At 45.8% G+C, this 19,681-nt stretch overlaps 1 protein-coding gene and 1 long non-coding RNA gene across 19 annotated transcripts in view; one reads left to right on the top strand and one right to left on the bottom strand.

Moving 5' to 3' along the window:
- SELP (selectin P) overlaps positions 1-19,681 on the bottom strand; it is a 1,134,746-nt gene that overhangs the window by 31,736 nt on the left and 1,083,329 nt on the right. The window contains exon 1 of one of the 15 annotated variants that reach the window (XM_045049109.1): positions 9,719-9,793. The exons of 12 other annotated variants lie outside the window; for them this stretch is intronic. In XM_045049109.1, coding sequence (XP_044905044.1) covers positions 9,719-9,778 — 60 coding nt within the window. In that variant the 5' untranslated portion in view covers positions 9,779-9,793. Of the gene's footprint in view, positions 1-1,544; positions 1,704-8,561; positions 8,679-9,718; positions 9,794-19,681 lie in introns of those variants that run through there. 2 more of the 15 variants (XM_045049110.1, XM_045049106.1) reach the window with 2 other exon arrangements.
- Positions 8,699-19,681, top strand: part of LOC111558340 — a 38,587-nt gene continuing 27,604 nt past the window's right edge. For 3 of the 4 annotated variants that reach the window (XR_006591982.1, XR_006591981.1, XR_002739096.2), the window contains exons 1-3: positions 8,699-9,503; positions 16,013-16,184; positions 17,561-17,722. This is a non-coding gene — a long non-coding RNA (uncharacterized LOC111558340). The remainder of the gene's footprint in view (positions 9,504-16,012; positions 16,185-17,560; positions 17,723-19,681) is intronic. The other variant, XR_002739095.2, reaches the window with a different exon arrangement.

Here is a 19,681-nt window from a genome sequence, read left to right on the forward strand (position 1 = left end):
TATGCGTGGTACCTATATATTTAACATTTATTAATATGTATAATAATCCTATTCCCTTTGGATCAATAGCAAGTACTATATTTAATGGGCTCCCTTCTGTGGGGACTTCATGAAATCTGTTAACATTTAAAAAATGTTTCGAGGGGCGCCTGGGTGGCGCAGTCGGTTGAGCGTCCGACTTCAGCCAGGTCATGATCTCGCGGTCCGTGAGTTTGAGCCCCGCGTCAGGCTCTGGGCTGATGGCTCGGAGCCTGGAGCCTGTTTCCGGTTCTGTGTCTCCCTCTCTCTCTGCCCCTCCCCCGTTCATGCTCTGTCTCTCTCTGTCCCAAAAATAAATAAAAAACGTTGAAAAAAATTTTTTTAAATGTTTCGAGACAAATAAGTTCCGGGAACGCTCACCTTGGCCAACTCCCTCATGCTGCACATGAAAGTACTAAACGTTGGTGAGTCTAAAATCGCATATGCTTTCAAAAAGTTGAACCTTTTAAATTTGGATTTATTATTACCTTTTTTGTAAAGGAAGTGAGATTTAGTGATCAAGAAAAGACTTCAAGCTTAAAGTTGTATTAGGTAAAAATTTTGTAGAGGAGGAGGAGAGAAGATGAATAATATAAAATTTCCTATTATTAGGAGCTCGCTTATGTATTTTTTTAAGCGATGAGGGCTATCGGATCACTACAGTATTTAATTCCACTGGAATAAAAGACATGATGGGACATTTACTTATTGTAAAAGGCTAATCTTTACAATGTGTTGGAAATCCCATCGCTTGTTAATTTTAAAACTGATGATGAAAAATATTAGCTTTCCACTTAGACAGGTGTAAGGCATTACACAATTTTCCAGAATTCTCTCAGAGGCACAAGGAACAGAAGCATTGCTGCTAAAGAGCACAATAGTGTAGGCTGCATGAAGGGGACCCCAATATTCACCTTTGACCTTGCACTGGGCTCCTCCAGTAGACTAGAGAAGAAGTATAGTATTTTCACCCTAATGGTGCTCTCCCTGTGCCCTTTGGAAGTGGTTTTCTCCCTGTGCAGAGCGTTTCTAGGGGTTTCTCTGGCTTTGGGGCAAGCTCAAGGAAGTGTGTGGGGAGGCTCCTGCTTCCCTATCAGCGTCCAACTCCGGCCACTATCCTAAAAGAGCTGTTTCATGTCGTAACTTCTTTGTTTAAACTTTGAAATATGGTTTGGTTTAAACAGAATTGAGAGAAAGAGAGAGAGAGAGAGAGAGAGAGAGAGAGATGGTTTTAAACATTTCAAGGTTTTAGAGGACTTGGTAGGTGCTTCTGATCAAGCACAACATGTAAGAAAGGGAAATACATTATGCATCTCCTACTTTAATCTGATCATATTTTTCCATTAAAAAAAATCACTAAATATTAAGAATGACTCCTCACAGATTATTTGAGAGACGAAGGAGGCCATGAAGATTAATGCCAGGTCAGTTAAGCATTTCTCCAGCATTCTGCAGCAGATCTTTTGGATTGTGAATACTTGAGATGAGTTTCAGTGAGTAAAGATGATTTGCCTAAGCTTGCTCACCTGGATGGATGTTGGGTTAGCATAGTGATTACCCTTGCGGGACTTTTGAACTCCTTTGAAAGCCAGATAAAAGCTATCGTCAGGATTCTTAAAAAAAAAAAAATGCACAGTTGCAATGTTTTTAGACAGTTTCAGAAGACTCATAGATCCACTAAGTCTGTCCACGTTTAATGGACCGCAAGTTCGAATCTCTGTTAACTGTAAGGCAGCACCTTGGCTCACTGGAAACTGACAAGGGTTTTATGTGGAGAATGGATGACGCCTTTGAGTGGTCGTTTTCCTCTGAGGCTTCCTTGGGGTGGGCAGGCCTCCCACACCTGCCCCTGTTCTACAGTGTTGTCTTCAGATCTAAGATCCTGGAAAGTTAAGGGCCGTGTCCTAGTGATATTAAGCCTGTTTAGTGTTGAAACAAGAGGAAATGTCTCTAGGAGAAATGGCCATGCGCTCTGCTAATCTTTAATGTTCTCTGGCAGCCCACTTCAAACTGGAAGTCACCGAGAAGCCGTCTGAGACTGGGTCATTAGAATAACATCCTGTGCCTGCGTAAACCTTCATTAAAGCCACTTCACACCGCGATTGTCTTTAATTTTACCTTTCCTAAGAACTACAAGTATGGGGTGAAGAGAGGGGCAGGGAGAAAGTGGAAGGAGAAAGTGTTTATCCCTTGCCCTCACTTGGCTTGGGTACTGGATGCCAGCAGAAGTCCCACAGCTGCCGGCATTGCGAGCGGCGCACAAAGTTGGGAGAGATGATACCGCGGAAAGGGATTCTGTTCTCCTGACTGCATTGTAGACCACAGCTTTGCACTTTTAGAGCAGAACTGACAAAGTCCCTCCCTGGACCCTTTGCCTTCTGCCCCGATGCTATCTGATTTATCTTCTTCCTCTGGTTCAGCTTCCTTAACTTCCTTGCCTCCCTTTACTCTCTGGCCTCCTCCAAACTCCAGCTTGTGAAATGGCCCTTGCTACTTTTATCACTGAAATCCTAATTACCAAACCCAGTGAACATGTGCCCTTGTTATTTTCCTTGACCTTTCTGCAGCAATAAATACTGCTGAGTAGTTCCTTTTGTTTAAAATGCTTCCGTGGCTCCTTCTCTGGATTCTTCTCTTGCATCTTGAGCAATTTTGATGAGTCTCCCTCTGAATCTACTTCGACCCTCTTCTGGCACTTGTAGAGATAGAGATTTCCCTGGGTTCTGCCCTCCATGACCCTATTCTCTTATCACTCATCTGCTGTCCTGAGGTCACCTTCTGGTCATCTCTTTGCCAACGGCCCCAACACTGTATCTCCATCCCTGACTTCCCTCTTGAGCGTGATGTCTGCAATCCAAGTGCAAAGCAAACAAATGATTGCCCAGCTGGAGGAGGATGCTGGCAGAGGCTTCTCAAGGGCAAGGGCTCTGCCTTAGGTCTGAATCTCAGCTATAGTAGAGAGCAGGTGCTTACTGCTTAATAAATATTTTATGAATGGATGAACAAATAAAGAGCAATGGCAGAGAAATGACTGAAAGTAAGACAGAAGGGTGTACATAAGAGTAGGACATAAGAGTAGGAAAATGTTGGAAAATATGTGATCATTAGACCTAAGTATTTAAGGGCCACAGCAGTAGTTGTATCACATTTGAAAGTATATTATTAGGCAGAAGAGCATAAGAAATCGGTGCAAAAAAATGCTCTTGGCACTTTTTCTCATTCTATTTGGGTGTGAGAGAAGCAAGGGGCATGATGGTTCACATCCCACGTGAGGGAAAAAATGAGTAGGACTCACTCTCTTCACGCCATGCAGGTAAGATAGAGGGATATGTGGAGAAGTGCGGGAATCAAGGATTGTTAACATAGGTCATGTGTTTCAGGAAAGCTGGGAAGGGTATCAAATAGCAGCAGCTCTTAGATGTTGGGGATGAGAAAGCAAATTTCTCTCCTTTGCCCAAACCCTTCAGATGAACCTGTCATCAAATCCCACTGGCTTTACCTTCTGACCTGATACCTGGTCGTTCTCCGGATTTCCGCTTACTGCTACAGAGCTAGTGCACACATCATCCTTTCCTTCCTGGACATCATCTGACTGGTCTCTTATCCTCAAGTTGCCCATCTTCCATTGTTTCTCTATAATGAAGTCAGAGTGATGTTTCTAACACAAAAACCTGACCGCATCACTTCACTACCTAAAATCCATCGGCTGTTCCTACCCCTTGAACAATACCTACAAACTCCTCGAGATGACACATATAGGACCCCTCAAAATGCGGCCTCTACTTGTCAAGTCTCATCTCCTGCCATTAATTTTCAATTTATTTGTGCCTCTCCCCCCCCCCAACCCCAATTCTACAATGCATTTGTAACGAAACATCTCGTAGTTTCCAGAAGGCACTGTATGTGCCCAATGTTCTTCTTATTGCCCAGAGCACTCTTTCCTTCTATGTGTGCCTGGCTCTATAAGTGCAAACATCTTCTCTTGAAAGGAGCCTTCTCTACGACCGATCCTTCCCCACCGGTCACCAAGACAGGCACTTCCTGGCCCCTTGTCTATTTCAGTAACTACTGATTTGCCAAGTGCCTACAATGTGTCAGGCACTCTTCTAGGCACTGGCATTAAAATGGTAAAAACAGACATCATTCCTGTCTTACGGAATGTATGGTCTATTGAGAAAGACAGGGAATGAAGCACCAATAAATACATGGCAGTTCATGACAAGTAAACGTGAAAACTGGAAGCTAGTGAGAAGTCGGGGGAAATAAGGTGAGGCTATGTGATACAGGAACTTGTGGTCACCTTAGGCAGGGAGTTCAGGGCAGACTTCTCCAAGGAGATGATGTTGAAACTGAGAGCAGAATGGCCAGAAGAAGCCATCCAGGGAGAAGCAGGAGGAAGAGCATTGAAGACAGAAGGAAAAGTGAATGTGAAGGCTTTGGGTGGCAGCCAGGTGTGTGTGGAGAGTTCAAAGAACATGAAGCCATCAGTGTGGCTGGAATGGAATGAGCAAGAAGGGCATGGCACGAAGCTGGTCACAGATCACTCCGGGCTTTGGGAACTAAAGCTGGGGGGTAAGATCTGGTTCTAAGTGCAAAGAGGAGTCAGAAGCCGAGGGGTGTGAATTTTAAGAGAGGCAATGATGTCGTCATTTGGTGTGAAGAACTGGGAGGTCCCAGAGGTCAACTGGAAAGGTGAGTTGGGGCCCGATCTTGCGGGTCTGACATAAATGTCAGCAGAAGGGATCCAACCATCAGTGTTCTGAACAGGTGCACGTAACCATGGTGGCTTTGATGACTCAGAGGTAGAGAGGCTGAGCTGTGGAGAGAGGAGACTACTGTACTAGTCCCAGTGGGAGTAAATGGGGGACGGGCTTGGGCTGGGGTCAATGGGAATGCAAAGTGGGGAGGTAGATATGAGGGTCGCTGGGGAGGCAGGACTATGCAAGGTGCTGGTGGCAGAGTCCAGGTTTCACCAGGCATTATAATGGACACAACACTTCCCTCAGGTTCTGGGTGGGAGTGGTGGTGGCATAGCATGGATATTGGTAGCCCCAGCTTAAAGGCAGACCATGAAACACAGTGGAAAAAAGAGGTCTCCAAGCCAACAGCAAGTTAGAAATAAAGACAGGAAGGAGCCCCGGACAGTAACACTAAGAATCAAAGCACGTGTTTACATTAGACTACCGATCACCATTGTTTAGGTTGATATACTAGCATTAAAAATAGGGGCGCCTGGGTGGCGCAGTCGGTTAAGCGTCCGACTTCAGCCAGGTCACGATCTCGCGGTCCGTGAGCCCCGCGTCAGGCTCTGGGCTGATGGCTCGGAGCCTGGAGCCTGTTTCCGATTCTGTGTCTCCCTCTCTCTCTGCCCCTCCCCCGTTCATGCTCTGTCTCTCTCTGTCCCAAAAATAAATAAAAAACGTTGAAAAAAAATTAAAAAAAAAAATAAAGCAGCATACCTAATTTTGAAAGTCCATCGGAACCTGGCTGAGCTACATCCCTACAAACATAAAAGAATCATTTTGTATTTGACTTTGTAACATTTCTGTTTGCTTTTCAGCCAGAGAAGCGAGACACCTAGCAGACAATGTAATAAATGCCATTCATGAACCCACCGTGGCCTACTCTCTAGGGTTAGGCCCAGGGTCTTTTTCTCAGTATTGCCCATCACATGGTAGGTCATTTTAACTTCTGAGGATCTGATTAATAAGCCTCTGCTTACAGAATTCTGAAGCTACATATTCTAAGAGCCAGTGGTCAGCCCAGGAGAGTGTGAACCATGTAGTGACATTTTGAAAAACAGGTCATGGAAGGAAGAAATAGAAGCCACAGACCTAAGATGGTTAAGGTGTAAAATGGCAGAGAATCCAGACCTGCTCTGAGCCCACTACATCTCTCCCAACATCAGTGCAACTTAACTGCCAGTTCTCAATCAAAGGCTCTCCTCCCTGAGATCCATCTGATGGAAAATACCCCACCAGCTAACTCTTAACCTCTTTCCTCAGGTCCTAGAGGTTAACTGAAGCCACTCTGAACTTGAAGCCAGATTTACACAGAAAGGGTTGAGGTTCCGGAATCCCAGGGGCCAAATGTGCTCAGGGGCAAAGGAAGAGGTCTAGTCTTTGGAATAATGAAACCAGTGTTAGAGGTGGAACCATCAGGCCTGGATTGCAGACTTCCAGCCTAGTTTCTTTTCTTTTTTTTTTTTTTTTTCAAGTCATCTACCAGTTCGTTCTTTCTTTCTTTCTTTCTTTCTTTCTTTCTTTCTTTCTTTTAAAATATGAAATTTATTGTCAAACTGGTTTCCATACAACACCCAGTGCTCATCCCAACAGGTGCCCTCCTCAATACCCATCACCCACCCTCCCCTCCCTCCCACACCCCATCAACCCTCAGTTTATTCTCAGTCTTTAAGAGTCTCTTATGGTTTGGCTCTCTCCCTCTCCAACTTTTCTTTTCCTTCCCCTCCCCCATGGTCTTCTGTTAAGTTTCTCAGGATCCACATAAGAGTGAAAACATACGATATCTGTCTTTCTCTGCCTGACTTATTTCACTTAGCATAACACTCTCCAGTTCCATCCACGTTGCTACCAAAGGCCATATTTCATTCTTTCTCATTGCCAAGTAGTATTCCAACCTAGTTTCAAGATGCCAGTGGAGGAGTTTCTGAGCATAAAGCAAAGGAGGCGATAGGGTGGGTTTCCTAACCTGAGACCCATGTGGGGGTTGGGGAACCCCCTGTCCTTGCCCAGAAAGCTTGGTGTTTATGTGGATGTTTGCATTTTCATCTGGGACAGAGAGTTGCACTTTCACCAGAATCTCAAAGAACTCCACAATCCAATGTGTTAATACACTTCCGAGATAGAGGAGGATCCCAAAGAGAATAGAAGGAAGAGATGACTCAGTCCTTGTCCATGTAAGTTGACCAACACCGGGAATGTCTGATATGCAAAAGAGGAGACAAAAGCAATCCACGTTCTTTTGTCACTGGAGTTCAAACTCAGGACAGGCTCAAACTCCTTCCCCCTCTCTCCCTAGTGCTCTTATCTCTATTTCTCCCCAACACAGAAAATCCCCATTGCCAAATTTGAAAAGTGAGCGATAGTGAAGCAAAGAGGGGGTTGAAATCATGTGTGAGCGCTGCTCTCTTCTGGCGTCCTGCAGAAAGGGGCTCAACAACAGAGATGTCCGGTTGGTTCCTTTGTAGCCACGGACTGCAGGGTTTGGGACTGTGGGAGAGACTCCTGGCAAGTTGGGGGTAAAACCGTGTGTATCTTATCTGTTGATAAGTTCATGAATGCCTAGTTTTCCTTGGATCTTCCCCGGATCCCAAACCCCCACGAATTTTTTCGTTTTCACAACAATACTAGCTGACATTGACAAATCAGTTACCATGTGCCAGCCTCAGGTTTACACGCTTTTCAGAGCAAATCCTACTTAATCTTCGAAATGACACCATAAAGTAGAGCACCATAAGGGCACCTGGGTGGCTTGGTCGGTTAAGCATCAGACTCCTGACTTCGGCTCAGGTCATGATCTCACTGTTCCTGAATTTGAGCCCCGCAACGGGCTCATGCTGACAGCACGGAAACTTCTTGGGATTCTCGCTCGCCCTCTCTCTCTCTCTCTCTCTCTCCCTCCCCTGCACACACTCTCTCTCACACACACAAAATAAATAAATAAATTTAAAAAATAAAGTAGAGGGGCGCCTGGGTGGCTCGGTCGGTTAAGCATCCGACTTCGGCTCAGGTCATGATCTCACGGTCAGTGGGTTCGAGCCCCGCGTCGGGCTCTGTGCTGACAGCTCAGAGCCTGGAGCCTGGTTCGGATTCTGTGTCTCCCTCTCTCTGTGACCCTCCCCCGTTCATGCTCTGTCTCTCTCTGTCTCAAAAATAAATAAAAACGTTAAAAAAAATAAAAAAAAAATAAAGTAGAGCACTGTAAGTATGTCTATTTTACAGATGAGGAAACTGAGTCACTAACAGCACTGAGACTTAAGGCAGCTATGGAAACCATGTGGTTACTCTGCAAGAGTCCCAGCTGACTCCTAGGGCTCAGAGAAGGAACTAGGAGAGCCCGAATGAGAGAGCATTTACCCACAGGTGTGCCACAGGGCATTTGCTCAGCCTTGCCCTCAAGCCACAGAGAAGACCGATCCTGGAGAAGGGGGTCGAGGGTTTACCAAGATCTGTGCCCGCGAGAGTTTCTGTAAGCTCTAGTAGGAAAAACAGGCGCCGTGGAGCCAGAGGGCAGAAGTCTAGATGCAGACAACATCAAGCCTAATAGGGGGGCTGTAGGTCCAACACCTCATCTCCACAAGGTGCAGCGACTTCGTTTTAACATGGAAATAGCGACCTCACCTCCCAAGGATGTTGGGAGGGTCAAAGCAGACAGCAGGCTTTCAGATGCTCACAGTCTAAAGGGCTACTCAACATAAAGTGCCACGACCACTGCTCTTCTGCACTCTCTAAACCTTTGCCCGCCTGACTCAGCCTCCACGCAGCATCTCGGCCACTTCCCAGAGTACAGAGAAACGAACTTACCATCTCCTCTGCGCCTCGGCTTCCTCTAGGCTGTCTGCCCAACCCAGACTTTATAGCCTCCCTGCCTCCCCTCTGTGTCAGGCTGTTTAGAAAAGCAACTTCCTATTCAAGTTCCAGAATTTCACCACAGCCCTTCACATGAAGTTGGATGTTGATAACACAGGAGTGGTTGATAATAGTTTGCAGTGGTCACCAAGGGGACAGGGGTCACCTACCTCAATGCGGGGGAGGGTCTGGAGACAGGGGCAAGTGTGAATCACCTCAGGACATCCCGGGCTAAGTGGTGCAGGAATAGTGCCCACACCCCCCCCCAGGAGTCAGGTTTCCTCTGATTATGCTAAGAGCCCCAATTTAAGGTCGTGCAACTGGAAAACATGCTTTGTCTTAATCATAATGTCCTAGTGTAAATATTCCAGTTACTGTGAAATCTCAGTGAATGTTGACTATTCCAGAAGCGAGGCAAGGGACCAAAAATTGTAATAAAAATAATTAGGGTGGGAAAGGAAAAAAACCACTGAGAAAATCCTGGCTACTGGGGGCGATTGCCGGAAACAGTTTTGACACGAAATATAAAAGAGACATGGGTCGTTGTTAGGAAGGGGTTTCTGCTTCTTGTATCAGGAAAAAAAAAAAGATGAAAACTGGAAGGTTTGTGTGTGGGGATAGGAAGCTGTGGGCTCAGGGCTGAAGACCTGGGCTCTGTGGCCCAGCTGCCTGACATCCGTGTTGGCTGCACGGGCGTCTCACCACTAGGCAAACGACCTAAACTCTCTCTACCTGTCTTCCCACCTGTGAAACAGAGCGATGGTACCAGAACTCACCCCACAGGGTTGTCGTGAGGTCGGATGCTTGACGCAATGGCACACGGTCGCGCTCGACAGCCAGCTCTGCTGGCTCAGAGGTATCAGCCAGCAAAATCAAGTCTCCAGGACTCAGCGTCAGGTCGGAAAACCCTAACTCTTGATTTATTTTCTTGGGAATCTGGCTGTGCAGTAATGGGTGTTACTCTTCGCCCGCCGGGGGTGTGCCCTAGCAAGTTCCTACCCTCCTTGTGACTCAGTTCCCTCAGCTATCTTAGTAATAAACAAGGACTGTGGTCGCTGCATGGAAGCATCAGGGCCATGGATGGATTTATACGGGAAGGACTTGGAGCATACCTTGTCCACGGTGGGGGCCAAGTACACGGGAGCTGTGGTTTTCACGAGACTTGCTTCCATTTCCTCTGTTTGTACTTTCACTCTCCAGACCCTCTTTTTGGCATTACCTTCCTTTTTTTTTCCTTTTTTTTAAGAGAGAGAGGGTGAGCGGGGGGGGGGGGGGGGGGGAGAGAGAGAGAGAGAGAGAACAAGGGAGGGGCAGAGAGAAAGGAGGACAGAGGATCAGAAGAAGCGGGCTCCACGCTGTCAGCACAGAGCTGGATGTGGGGCTCGAACTCACAGACCTGGAGATCTTGACCTGAGCCGAAGTCAGACGCTCAACCAACTGAGCCAATGTGTTTTAAGTCGGATAATGCTAAGTTTTTAGGGAGCCTGAGGGAAGGAGAGAAGGATTTGGGGGAAGAGGAATGGCAGGACGACAACTTGACTTTGTTGAAAGGCTGTTCAGGCTGAACGCCATTTGCTCACGTGGATATCGTCTGTGTGGAAATTTTAGGTTGTTTCTACTTATGTGGCCATTAACACAAGGAATCCAGACACACAAGGAATATTTGCATCCCTTCAAGGCTCCAGGCAGTGTGCTAGCACTAGGGATTCGGTGAAGTCCTCTCGGACCTCACACTTACTTGTTTAAGGGAGGAGGCATTAGGCATTACGTAAAAACCACACAAACGAATGCAGAAAGAAAAAAATGAGGCACCGTGAAAGGGTATGATAGGAACTTGCCCTGGGGAAGGCTCCCCAGAGAGAGTGACTCCAGAACTGGAGTCTCACTTTGAATAAACACTACATCAGGTGGGGAGAACGCTCTAGGCTAGTCAAGGTTTGGAGCAGCCTGGGGGGTCTCTGGGCAGCCCCGGGGAGGGACAGGAGGCTGGACAGTAGGGAGCACTGGGACCGTGCCCGGTCTCCGGCCATGTTACAGCTGTCAGCACGTGCACCATCTGCCATCAGGTGAGATGGAAGGCAGTTAATTCCTCCTGCACAGCTGGTCCCTCTACTCAGAGAAACGAGGGGACTTTCTACATCATAGGCTGTAGGATGACAGACAAGAACATAAAAAAAGAGCATACAGGTTTTCCCCCTTGTTGTTAATATAATACATTTGCTGTTAACAACAACAAAAAAGAGGCACACCTGGGTGGCTCAGTCAGTTGACCATCTGACTCCTGATTTCAGCTCAGGTCATGATCTCACACTTAAGAGATTGATCCCTGCATTGCCCTCCATGCTGAGCATGGAGCCTGCTTGGGATTCTCTCTCTGCCCCTTCCCCACTTGTGTTCACGTGTGCGCTCTCTCTCTCTCTCTCTCTCTCTCTCTCTCTCTCTCTCAAAATAAATATTTAAGGGGCGCCTGGGTGGTGGAGTCATGGGGGCATACAGCTTCGGCTCAGGTCATGATCTCATGGGTTCATGGGTTCGAGCCCTGCGTTGGGCTCTGTGCTGACAGCCCGGAGCCCGGAGCCTGCTTCGGATTCTCTGTCTCCCTCTCTCTCTGCCCCTCTCCTGCTTGCGCGCTCTATCTCCCCCTCAAAAATAAATACGCATTTAAAAAATTTTTTTTAATTTTTTTTTTCAACGTTTATTTATTTTTGGTACAGAGAGAGACAGAGCATGAACGGGGGAGGGGCAGAGAGAGAGGGAGACACAGAATCGGAAACAGGCTCCAGGCTCTGAGCCATCAGCCCAGAGCCCGACTCGGGGCTCGAACTCACCGACCGCGAGATCGTGACCTGGCTGAAGTCGGACGCTTAACCGACTACGCCACCCAGGCACCCCGAGCATTTAAAATTTTTTTTAAAAAATTTTAAATTTTTTTAAAAATTAAAAAAAAGTACTTTAAAAATTTTTTAAAAAGAAAGAAAAAGAAAAGAAAATTCAGAAAAGCACAGGGAAGTGGAAACAAATCACCCGTGATGCCGCAGAATTGGAATGGAATTGGCATCCCATTATACATTCATTACGATGCTTTCTCTGTTTTGTTTGATAATATATCATAAACTTTTGTGATGCTTTAAAATATATTTCTGCTGTAGTTACAACTAAAAAAAAAAACCCAATATACAAGTAGATGTAAGTACAGATACACCTACAACATAAAGATGAACAACGAAGGATAAAGTCAATCTTCCCATGGCTTAAATGGACTTTATCAAAACTTTCCAGAAAGGAGGGAACGGGAGAAGAAAAAAAAAAAAACTTATCACACAAGGGGAGACCTTGTGGCCTATACGCCTGAAGTGTCTGTCCCTCCCCTGATAGCTGACCCTGTCCCGAACAAATACGTCAATCTTCCCCGTACAGCTTTCGGAAGACATCCTACGTAAGTTTTTCGAGCTTCTAAATCTTCCTGCTGAAACTCCATTTCAATTGGCCTGTGGTGTTATGATCAAGCATTTCTCTTCTCTATCTTTGCTCTCCAGTTTTTGAAAGGGAAGGAAAGGCAGTGAAATCAGTCATCTTGGCAAAGTTCTCCGAAAGTAAGCATGTTCACCCACATAACCATGTTTATGTTCTCTCAGCCCTACCCAGGGGTTCATTTATTCATCCCACATATTTTTGTGAGGATGTGCTCTGTGCTATCACATAAATGAATATAGGACACAGTCCTGTCCTGAAGGAGTCAAAGACCTTTGAGGGACAGGCATAGAGACAGATAATGACGAACATCACGGAGGCGCCAGTATATACACCCATCCTTGCACAGACCCCATGAGAGGACAGCGAACTAACTGCCTGCTGGGGGCAGTGGAGAGGTGTTTGGAAAAGGTGCTGGAAGGACACGACCCTTCGGCTGGGCGGAATAAGCCGGCTTCTTTTGTTCAAGCTCAGCGGTTGGACACGGACACGCAGAAGAGACTCTAAACTCAGCAGATGAACTAGGAAGTGGTTTTACACATTAAAAGTATTTTTACTCTTCCAAGAGCCTACGGTGTCTGGGGCCCTTTGATTACCAGAAGGCTGTGATAACCACAGAGAGGTTATCACCTACAATAGAACACTAGCAACACAATTCAATGGTGACCTGTTTATAAATGAACACCGCGAATAGACTATTTAAAAGTCACTGAGGAAGTGGAGCAGAGATACTGTTTTTATGAGCTACCATTACTGAGCACTTAGTCTTAGGCCAGACGTTATGATAAGCTTTTAAAAATCTGTATCTCACTTAAATCCCCACAACGACTTTCTGAGGCAGATTCCATGGCACAGTTGGTCCAACTACTCAGAGATTATTACGATCGGCATTTTACTGAAAAGGATATTGAGATGGGGCGCCTGAGTGGCTCAGTCGGTTCAGCGCCTGACGTGGGCTTGGGTCATTATCTCACAGTTCGTGAGTTTGAGCCCCACATCAGGCACACTGTAGTCAGCAGCGTGGAGCCCGTTTCAGATCTTCTGACCCCCCCATCTCTCTCTGCCCCTCCCCTGCTCGTGCGTGCATATTCTCTCTCTTTCTCTCTCTCAAAACATTTTTTTTTCAAAAAAAAAAAGGAATTTTTTTTTCAAAAAAAAAAGGAATTTTTTTTTTCAAAAAAAAAAGGAATTTTTTTTTTCAAAAAAAAAAAGGAAACACACTTCTCTTGGTAGACTGGCGAGTATTCTATGCTCAAAAGCTCTGATAATGAAAGATGAGTCCAGAGTGAAAGGAAATCGAGCTACTTCTCACATCCATGTCAGGACGTGGTGTCACGTCTCAGGTCACCGAGGCTCTGTTACGGAGCCTGCTTGGGTTAAAACTGCCTTGATCACAAAGGGAAACTGTAGCCAACTTGCTGATTGTATTTGTTGTCTGGAAACGTGAGGCAGACGTAAAAGTGCTCCGATTCAGGGGAAAAAAGGCAAGACCGGATGGGAAGTAGAACAGGCTAATTTCTGAGCCTCGCTGTTTTGCGTATAATAAAAGATTAAAGAGCTGCTCATATCTGGATCACATAATTTTCTTTCTCTCGATGCACACAAGGGAATGTTACCTCTAATGACAATTATGCCTGCTCTCTGCAGTCAGTTATTTCTTTGGGGGTACATCTCCTAAATGGATACCAAACTGAGAGAAACCTACCTGACATATTTTCATCACACAATTTCATCCAGTAAAGCTGGTTTGATGACCCGAACTGCTCTTGAGACGAATAACAGCCTCACAGTTTCTGTAGGTCTGTTTCTAGCACCTCCAGCGTTCTAGAGGCAGGGCAGCCAAATATAGAATTAAAAATACTAATTTGGCATTCAGAGGCACCTCTTGTGGTTCAGAAAAGTGCTTCTCTAGTTAATGAACTTTTTTTTTTTTAAACTGAGAACTAAGCAAATTATGCAGTGAGACCTCTCAGGCAAGCATTGGTCTATGTAACAGCATCATCATCAACAATTTATTGACTGGCTGTTGTGAGTAGGACATTGTTTTAGGGTTTGGACTTGACACAGCTATTGAAAGTCAGTTTGCTGAGTTTGCGCAGAAAGCTGACTCTGGGTGCCCTTGGTCTGGTTGGAGATGTAGGTCACATGCACAGAAGGGAGAGATGGTGATCTGAGACGGGGCAGACCCATACAGACCGGGACGGCAGCCTGAGCCCAGGGAGACAGCTCGCTGAGAACCGGCTACACACGAAGTGCATCTCGCACTTCGACAAGTCTAGACGATGTGAATCTTCCCAGATAGCCAATTCTATTATTTCTGAAAATGCTAATATTTATTAGGTTTTAGAAACTGAGCAGTTTCAGATTAAGCAGAGAGGGATTGCAGGGGGGAAATGCATCTACAGTTCCTTCTGATGCACACGTGCACACACACACACACACACACACACATATACATAGGTTTTTAAAAAAAAATATTATTTTCAACTACAATACATTTCTGGTGCGCCTGGGTGGCTCAGTTGGTTGACTGAGTCCAACTTCGGCTCAGGTCATGATCTCGCAGTTTGTGTGTTCGAGCCCCGCATTGGGCTCTGTGCTGACAGCTCAGAGCCTGGAGCCTGCTTTGGATTCTGTGTCTTCCTCTCTCTCTGCCCCTGCCCCGCTCATGCTCTGTCTCTATCTCAAAAATAAATAAACATTAAAAAAATTTTTTATAATACCTTTCTTATGGGTCTGGTAAATGTTGAACATTTTTTTTCTTTGATGCTTTCCCCTGAATTCCTAAATTCAGAGTCAAAAACATATGACTTCCTTCGAGACCCTTGCCTTACACTGGCAGGAAGGGTCTGAACTCTATTAGGGAGCAGGGTCCGAGCTGGGTTAAGCTGAGGGTTGAGTCCCTAGGAACTAAGTGAGGGAGGCCCTGGAAGGAGTCAAATGGGTGGGGGTGGGACCAAATCCTTAGGAGACCTGACCCCGGGGGGGGCCACAGACAACATCAAGGCAAAGAGTAGGAGAGGGCGGGATTTTAAAGGGAGAGGAGGCCAACGGACAGTGGAAGGACAGGCTGGGATGCAAGAGAGGCACCCGTCCCATCCTCTTTCTTGGTCAGCCTGGCTTCTAGCTGAGGAGGACAATCAGGATGAGTATCAGGAAAGGCAAACATCATCTCCTGCGTTGTGGAAGGAAAAGAGGTTGGGGCAGGGTCTCTTCAAGTACGTGCAGGACTTCTCTGCGGAAGAGGAACCGTATTTTCCGCAGAGCCTGACATGGCAGCCGTGAGACGGTCACTCGTGTGGAGGCGGCTGCGGGCTCTGGAAGGGTTCTCCTGGGTTCCTTCAAGCATTGGCTCTGCTGCTTGGGCCTGGACCTCGTCTCCCTCAGCGGGCGGTCAGTTTCTCCGGTGCAGGAACCGCGTCTCAGTTGTTCCTATATCCTCCCACTCCTAGTATACTCACTAACCATCAACCTGAGCACGTCAGATTCCCCGCCTCCGAGCGAGTCCCTCTCTCCACAAGTCGTGCGCTCAGAGCCGTGATCAGTTCTTGGCCTGTCACCACCACTGCTTCTCCATAGCCCTGGTGGGACTGGTACCTCGTCCGTGGCCGTCACATTCAGTGCTTTCCTGCCACACACTTACTTACGCACGACACAGCTTTCTGTTTAAACACAAATATAATAGGGGCACCTCGGTGTCTCAGTCTGTTGAGCCTTTGACTCCGGCTCAGGTCATGATCTCACAGTCTGTGGGTTCGAGCCCCGCGTCAGGCTCTGCGCTGACAGCTCAGAGCCTGGAGCCTGCTTCGGATTCTGTGTCTCCTTCTCTCTCTGCCCCTCCTCCCACTCGCACTCTGTCTCTCTCTCAAAAATAAACATTAGAAAAATTAAACATAAATGTAATAAAACTGAAGAAATCCCATTTTTTCCCCCAGATAGATTTGGAGGTGTATTTTTGGAACGGCTTCCTGAGCAGTATCTCTGTCCTGAAGGTGGGACTAAGAAGTCTGACCGAGTGGATTCTCACCCAGAGGACGCAGAGCCCCCAGGCCTGAATAGAACGAGGGTAAACTTTAACTGGACATCCGCTGGCCTGACCACCCCTGAGTGAGTCTGTCAAGTGCAGAGGGAATTTTGAACTATGTCCTTGTAAATATCTTGGTTCTCAAAAATGTATTGAAATACATATAAACTAAGACATTAAACAATAGATTAGAATAAAATAAAGAGCCGGAAAAACAGTAGCTGTTATAAAGTCCCTTGGCTGGAAGCAATCAAATCAAGTCCAAAGTTTTAATCTTCAAATAATTTTGCGATTCTGGCTCCTGATAAAAGGGAATTGTTTTACCAAAAGGTACAATAGCCACTTAGGGATTTGCTTTCCTTTTAACAATGAAGAGACAGGAAAAGGCGTAATTTGAGATTTTCATTTGGGTGACAGTTTTGTACTCACACTGTGCTTAATAAGTGCTCTCTTCCTATGGCTGATGTGTTGTTTTGCTCTTTGCTCTTACAAGAAAACTAAAATTTTGTAGCTCACCTGTCAATCTAATTAATGAAAGTAAGTTTGCACAATAAAATAGTCTTTTGCTAGAATGCAAACATAAAAGTAATATATTCTCTTGTGAAAGATCCATACCATACAAAAAGGCAAAAAAGAAGAGGTTTAAACCATCCGTCCTATCAACCATCCTCTCCCCCAACCACTGTATTTTTTAAGACAATCACTGTTAATATGTTGGTAGGCTTTCAGACTTTTTAAAGTTCGTATGTTCACAGATAAATTTGCGGCAAAAATGGATTCAAGTTTTATCTTTGTATATTAGTTTTTAAAACGAAACTGCACACTAAAGGCATCTTTTCATGTTAATAAACACACTTCTACATCAGCCTTTATAATGGCTGCGTAGTATTCTATTTTTTTTTAAATTTTTTTTTCAACGTTTATTTTTGGGACAGAGAGAGACAGAGCATGAACGGGGGAGGGGCAGAGAGAGAGGGAGACACAGAATCGGAAACAGGCTCCAGGCTCTGAGCCATCAGCCCAGAGCCTGACGCGGGGCTCGAACTCCCGGACCGCGAGATCGTGACCTGGCTGAAGTCAGACGCTTAACCGACTGCGCCACCCAGGCGCCCCAAGTAGTATTCTATTTTATAATGCAGCATAACTTATTTAAAGTATCCCATACTGATGAAATCTTGCTATTTTGTTTCATCTAAAAAAATTACAGGATGTGATTTCCAGCATATTTTATAAAAGTAATGCCTGTATCAAACATTTATGTCATTATGAATTCCATTGAAGAGCTGCCTTTTTTTTTTAAGGTACTAACTCCAACTAATGGGACACATGCCCTTAAAATAAAAAGTTTCTATTATGTATCCAAATGTCAAACTTAACGATTATTGAGAAGTTTATTGCTTTAAGGCTGAACACGAGGCTGCTACATTTTAGGTAAATAAAAGTCTTTATTAAAAACTAGGAGGTCAGGGAGCAGCCAAGATGGCGGAACAGCTTGGAAGGTTTTTGTGTCTCGCGTCCCTGAAATACAACCAGACCAACACTAAACCGTCCTGCACACCTAGAAAACGGATCTGAGGATTCACACAACAATCTGCGCCACCTGAACCACCGAACTCAGCAGGTATGAGGCACAGAGATGGGAACTGGGGGAGAGAACTGCGGCGGACAGGGAGTCGCTTTTGCGTCTGGAGAGAGATGGAGATGGGGGGCGGGGGGAGGGGGGGAAATACAGGAAAAGCACCCCCCCAAAAGCAGCTGGAGAGTAAGCGGGAAAGTGGAAACAGCCGCAGGGACTGGACTAAAAAGGGAGAAAGGAGAAAGGAGAGGCTGTAAATTCCCTGAAGACTCTGTAAACAGGGGGAGCAGAGGCTGAAACTCCGCAGCTCCATACCTGGCGGCGCTCGGGTGGGAAGGGCGAATCCCCAGGAGCAGAGCGGAGACCGGGGGGCTTCGGGCCACACGGGAGAGACGGTTCCCCCGCTGGGAGGACACCTGGTAGAGGCGGCGTGGCCCCCCGCACAGGCAAAGACCCCGGCGGACCGGGAGAACGGCCACATTCCTGGTGCTGGAACAAGGTCGCTGGGGGCGGAGCCCGGTGCCAGATGCCTGTGGTGATTTTCCAGAATCCCAGAAACGAGGCTGCTACACGATGGCGCGAACTTTCTCTGGGGCAGGCTGGCCCCCAGCTGCAGTCTCGGGGCGTCAGCAGCAGCGCGGTCCCCCGAACGCTCCCGGTGCGGCCGGCACCCGGCCATTACTCGGTGAGACCCTCCGCAGAGGGGCAGAAAGGGTCAGAGCCGCGGTCCCTCCGAAGTAAGGGGTCGGGAGACACAGCCGCATCTGAGATAAAACTCAGGAGGGAGGTGCTGCCTGGGGCTCGGTTGCAGATGGTGTAAAAGCGGGGAGTGGACGGAAGCCGAAGACAAAGGACAGGTGCAGGATTGCTAAACTAATCCGGAAGAAGGGAGTTCAATACTAGAGAGCGGGAAGCCGGGCAACACCATCGCCACCATTCCCGCGCATGCGCATACGCACCTACAAGCGCCACAACAACCCACCCCAGTAAGCTAAGCAGCGCCATCTAGTGGAGAAGGGAGCCGTTACACTAAGCCCCGCCCAACTGGGCTAACCTCGCTCTTCAGGAACACAAATCTCTCCGCTTGCTTAGTTTCTGGACTAGAAAGAAGTCACAGTTTGACTTCTAGGGGAAAACGAAGTAATTCCACTTGTATTTCAGTCTGTTCACTGGTCCATCTATTCAATTTTCTTTCTTTTGTTCCCCTCTTTTTCATTTCATTTCTTTTTTTGAATACAAAGAGAAAAAATTTATTTTTCTTTTCAATTTTTATTAAAAACTTTTTCTTTAATATTTTTCTACTATATTTTTTACTTTTGTGTAAATTTTTTTCAAATTCTATTTTACTTCCATCATTTCATTTTATTCTTCTACTTCAGTGTATTCATTTTTTTCAAATTTTCAAACAATTTCCTTTTTTTTCTTTTTTACCCTTTTTTCTCTAATCTGTCAAGCCCCTTTCAACACCCAGACCAAAACACACTGAGGATCTTGCATCATGTATTTGATGTGTGTGTGTGTTGTTTTTAATTTTTTAATTTTTTAATTTTAATTTTTTAATTTTAATATTTATTAATTTATTTTTTTACCTCATTAATTCCTTTTCTCTCTTAAAAATTATGAAATGAAGGAATTCACCCCAAAAGAAATAGCAGGAAGAAACTACAGCCTGGGACTTAACCAACACAGATACCAGCAAGATGTCTGAACCAGAATTTAGAATCATGATAATAAGAATACTGCTGGAGTTAAAAATAGATTAGAATCCCTTTATGCAGAGATAAAAGAAGTAAAAGCTAGTCAGGATGAAATAAATGCTATAACTGAGCTGCAATCTCAAATGGATGCCACAGCAGAAAGGATGGTTGAGGCAGAGCAGAGAATCAGAGATATAGAGGACAAACTTATGTAGAACAATGAAGCAGAAAAAAAGAGCATGATTTAAGAATTAGAGAAATCAGTGATTCATTAAAAAGGAACAACATCAGAATCATAGGGGTCCCA

Source organism: Felis catus, chromosome F1 (genome assembly GCF_018350175.1).
Source record: "Felis catus isolate Fca126 chromosome F1, F.catus_Fca126_mat1.0, whole genome shotgun sequence".
NCBI classification, from domain to species: Eukaryota; Metazoa; Chordata; class Mammalia; order Carnivora; family Felidae; genus Felis; species Felis catus.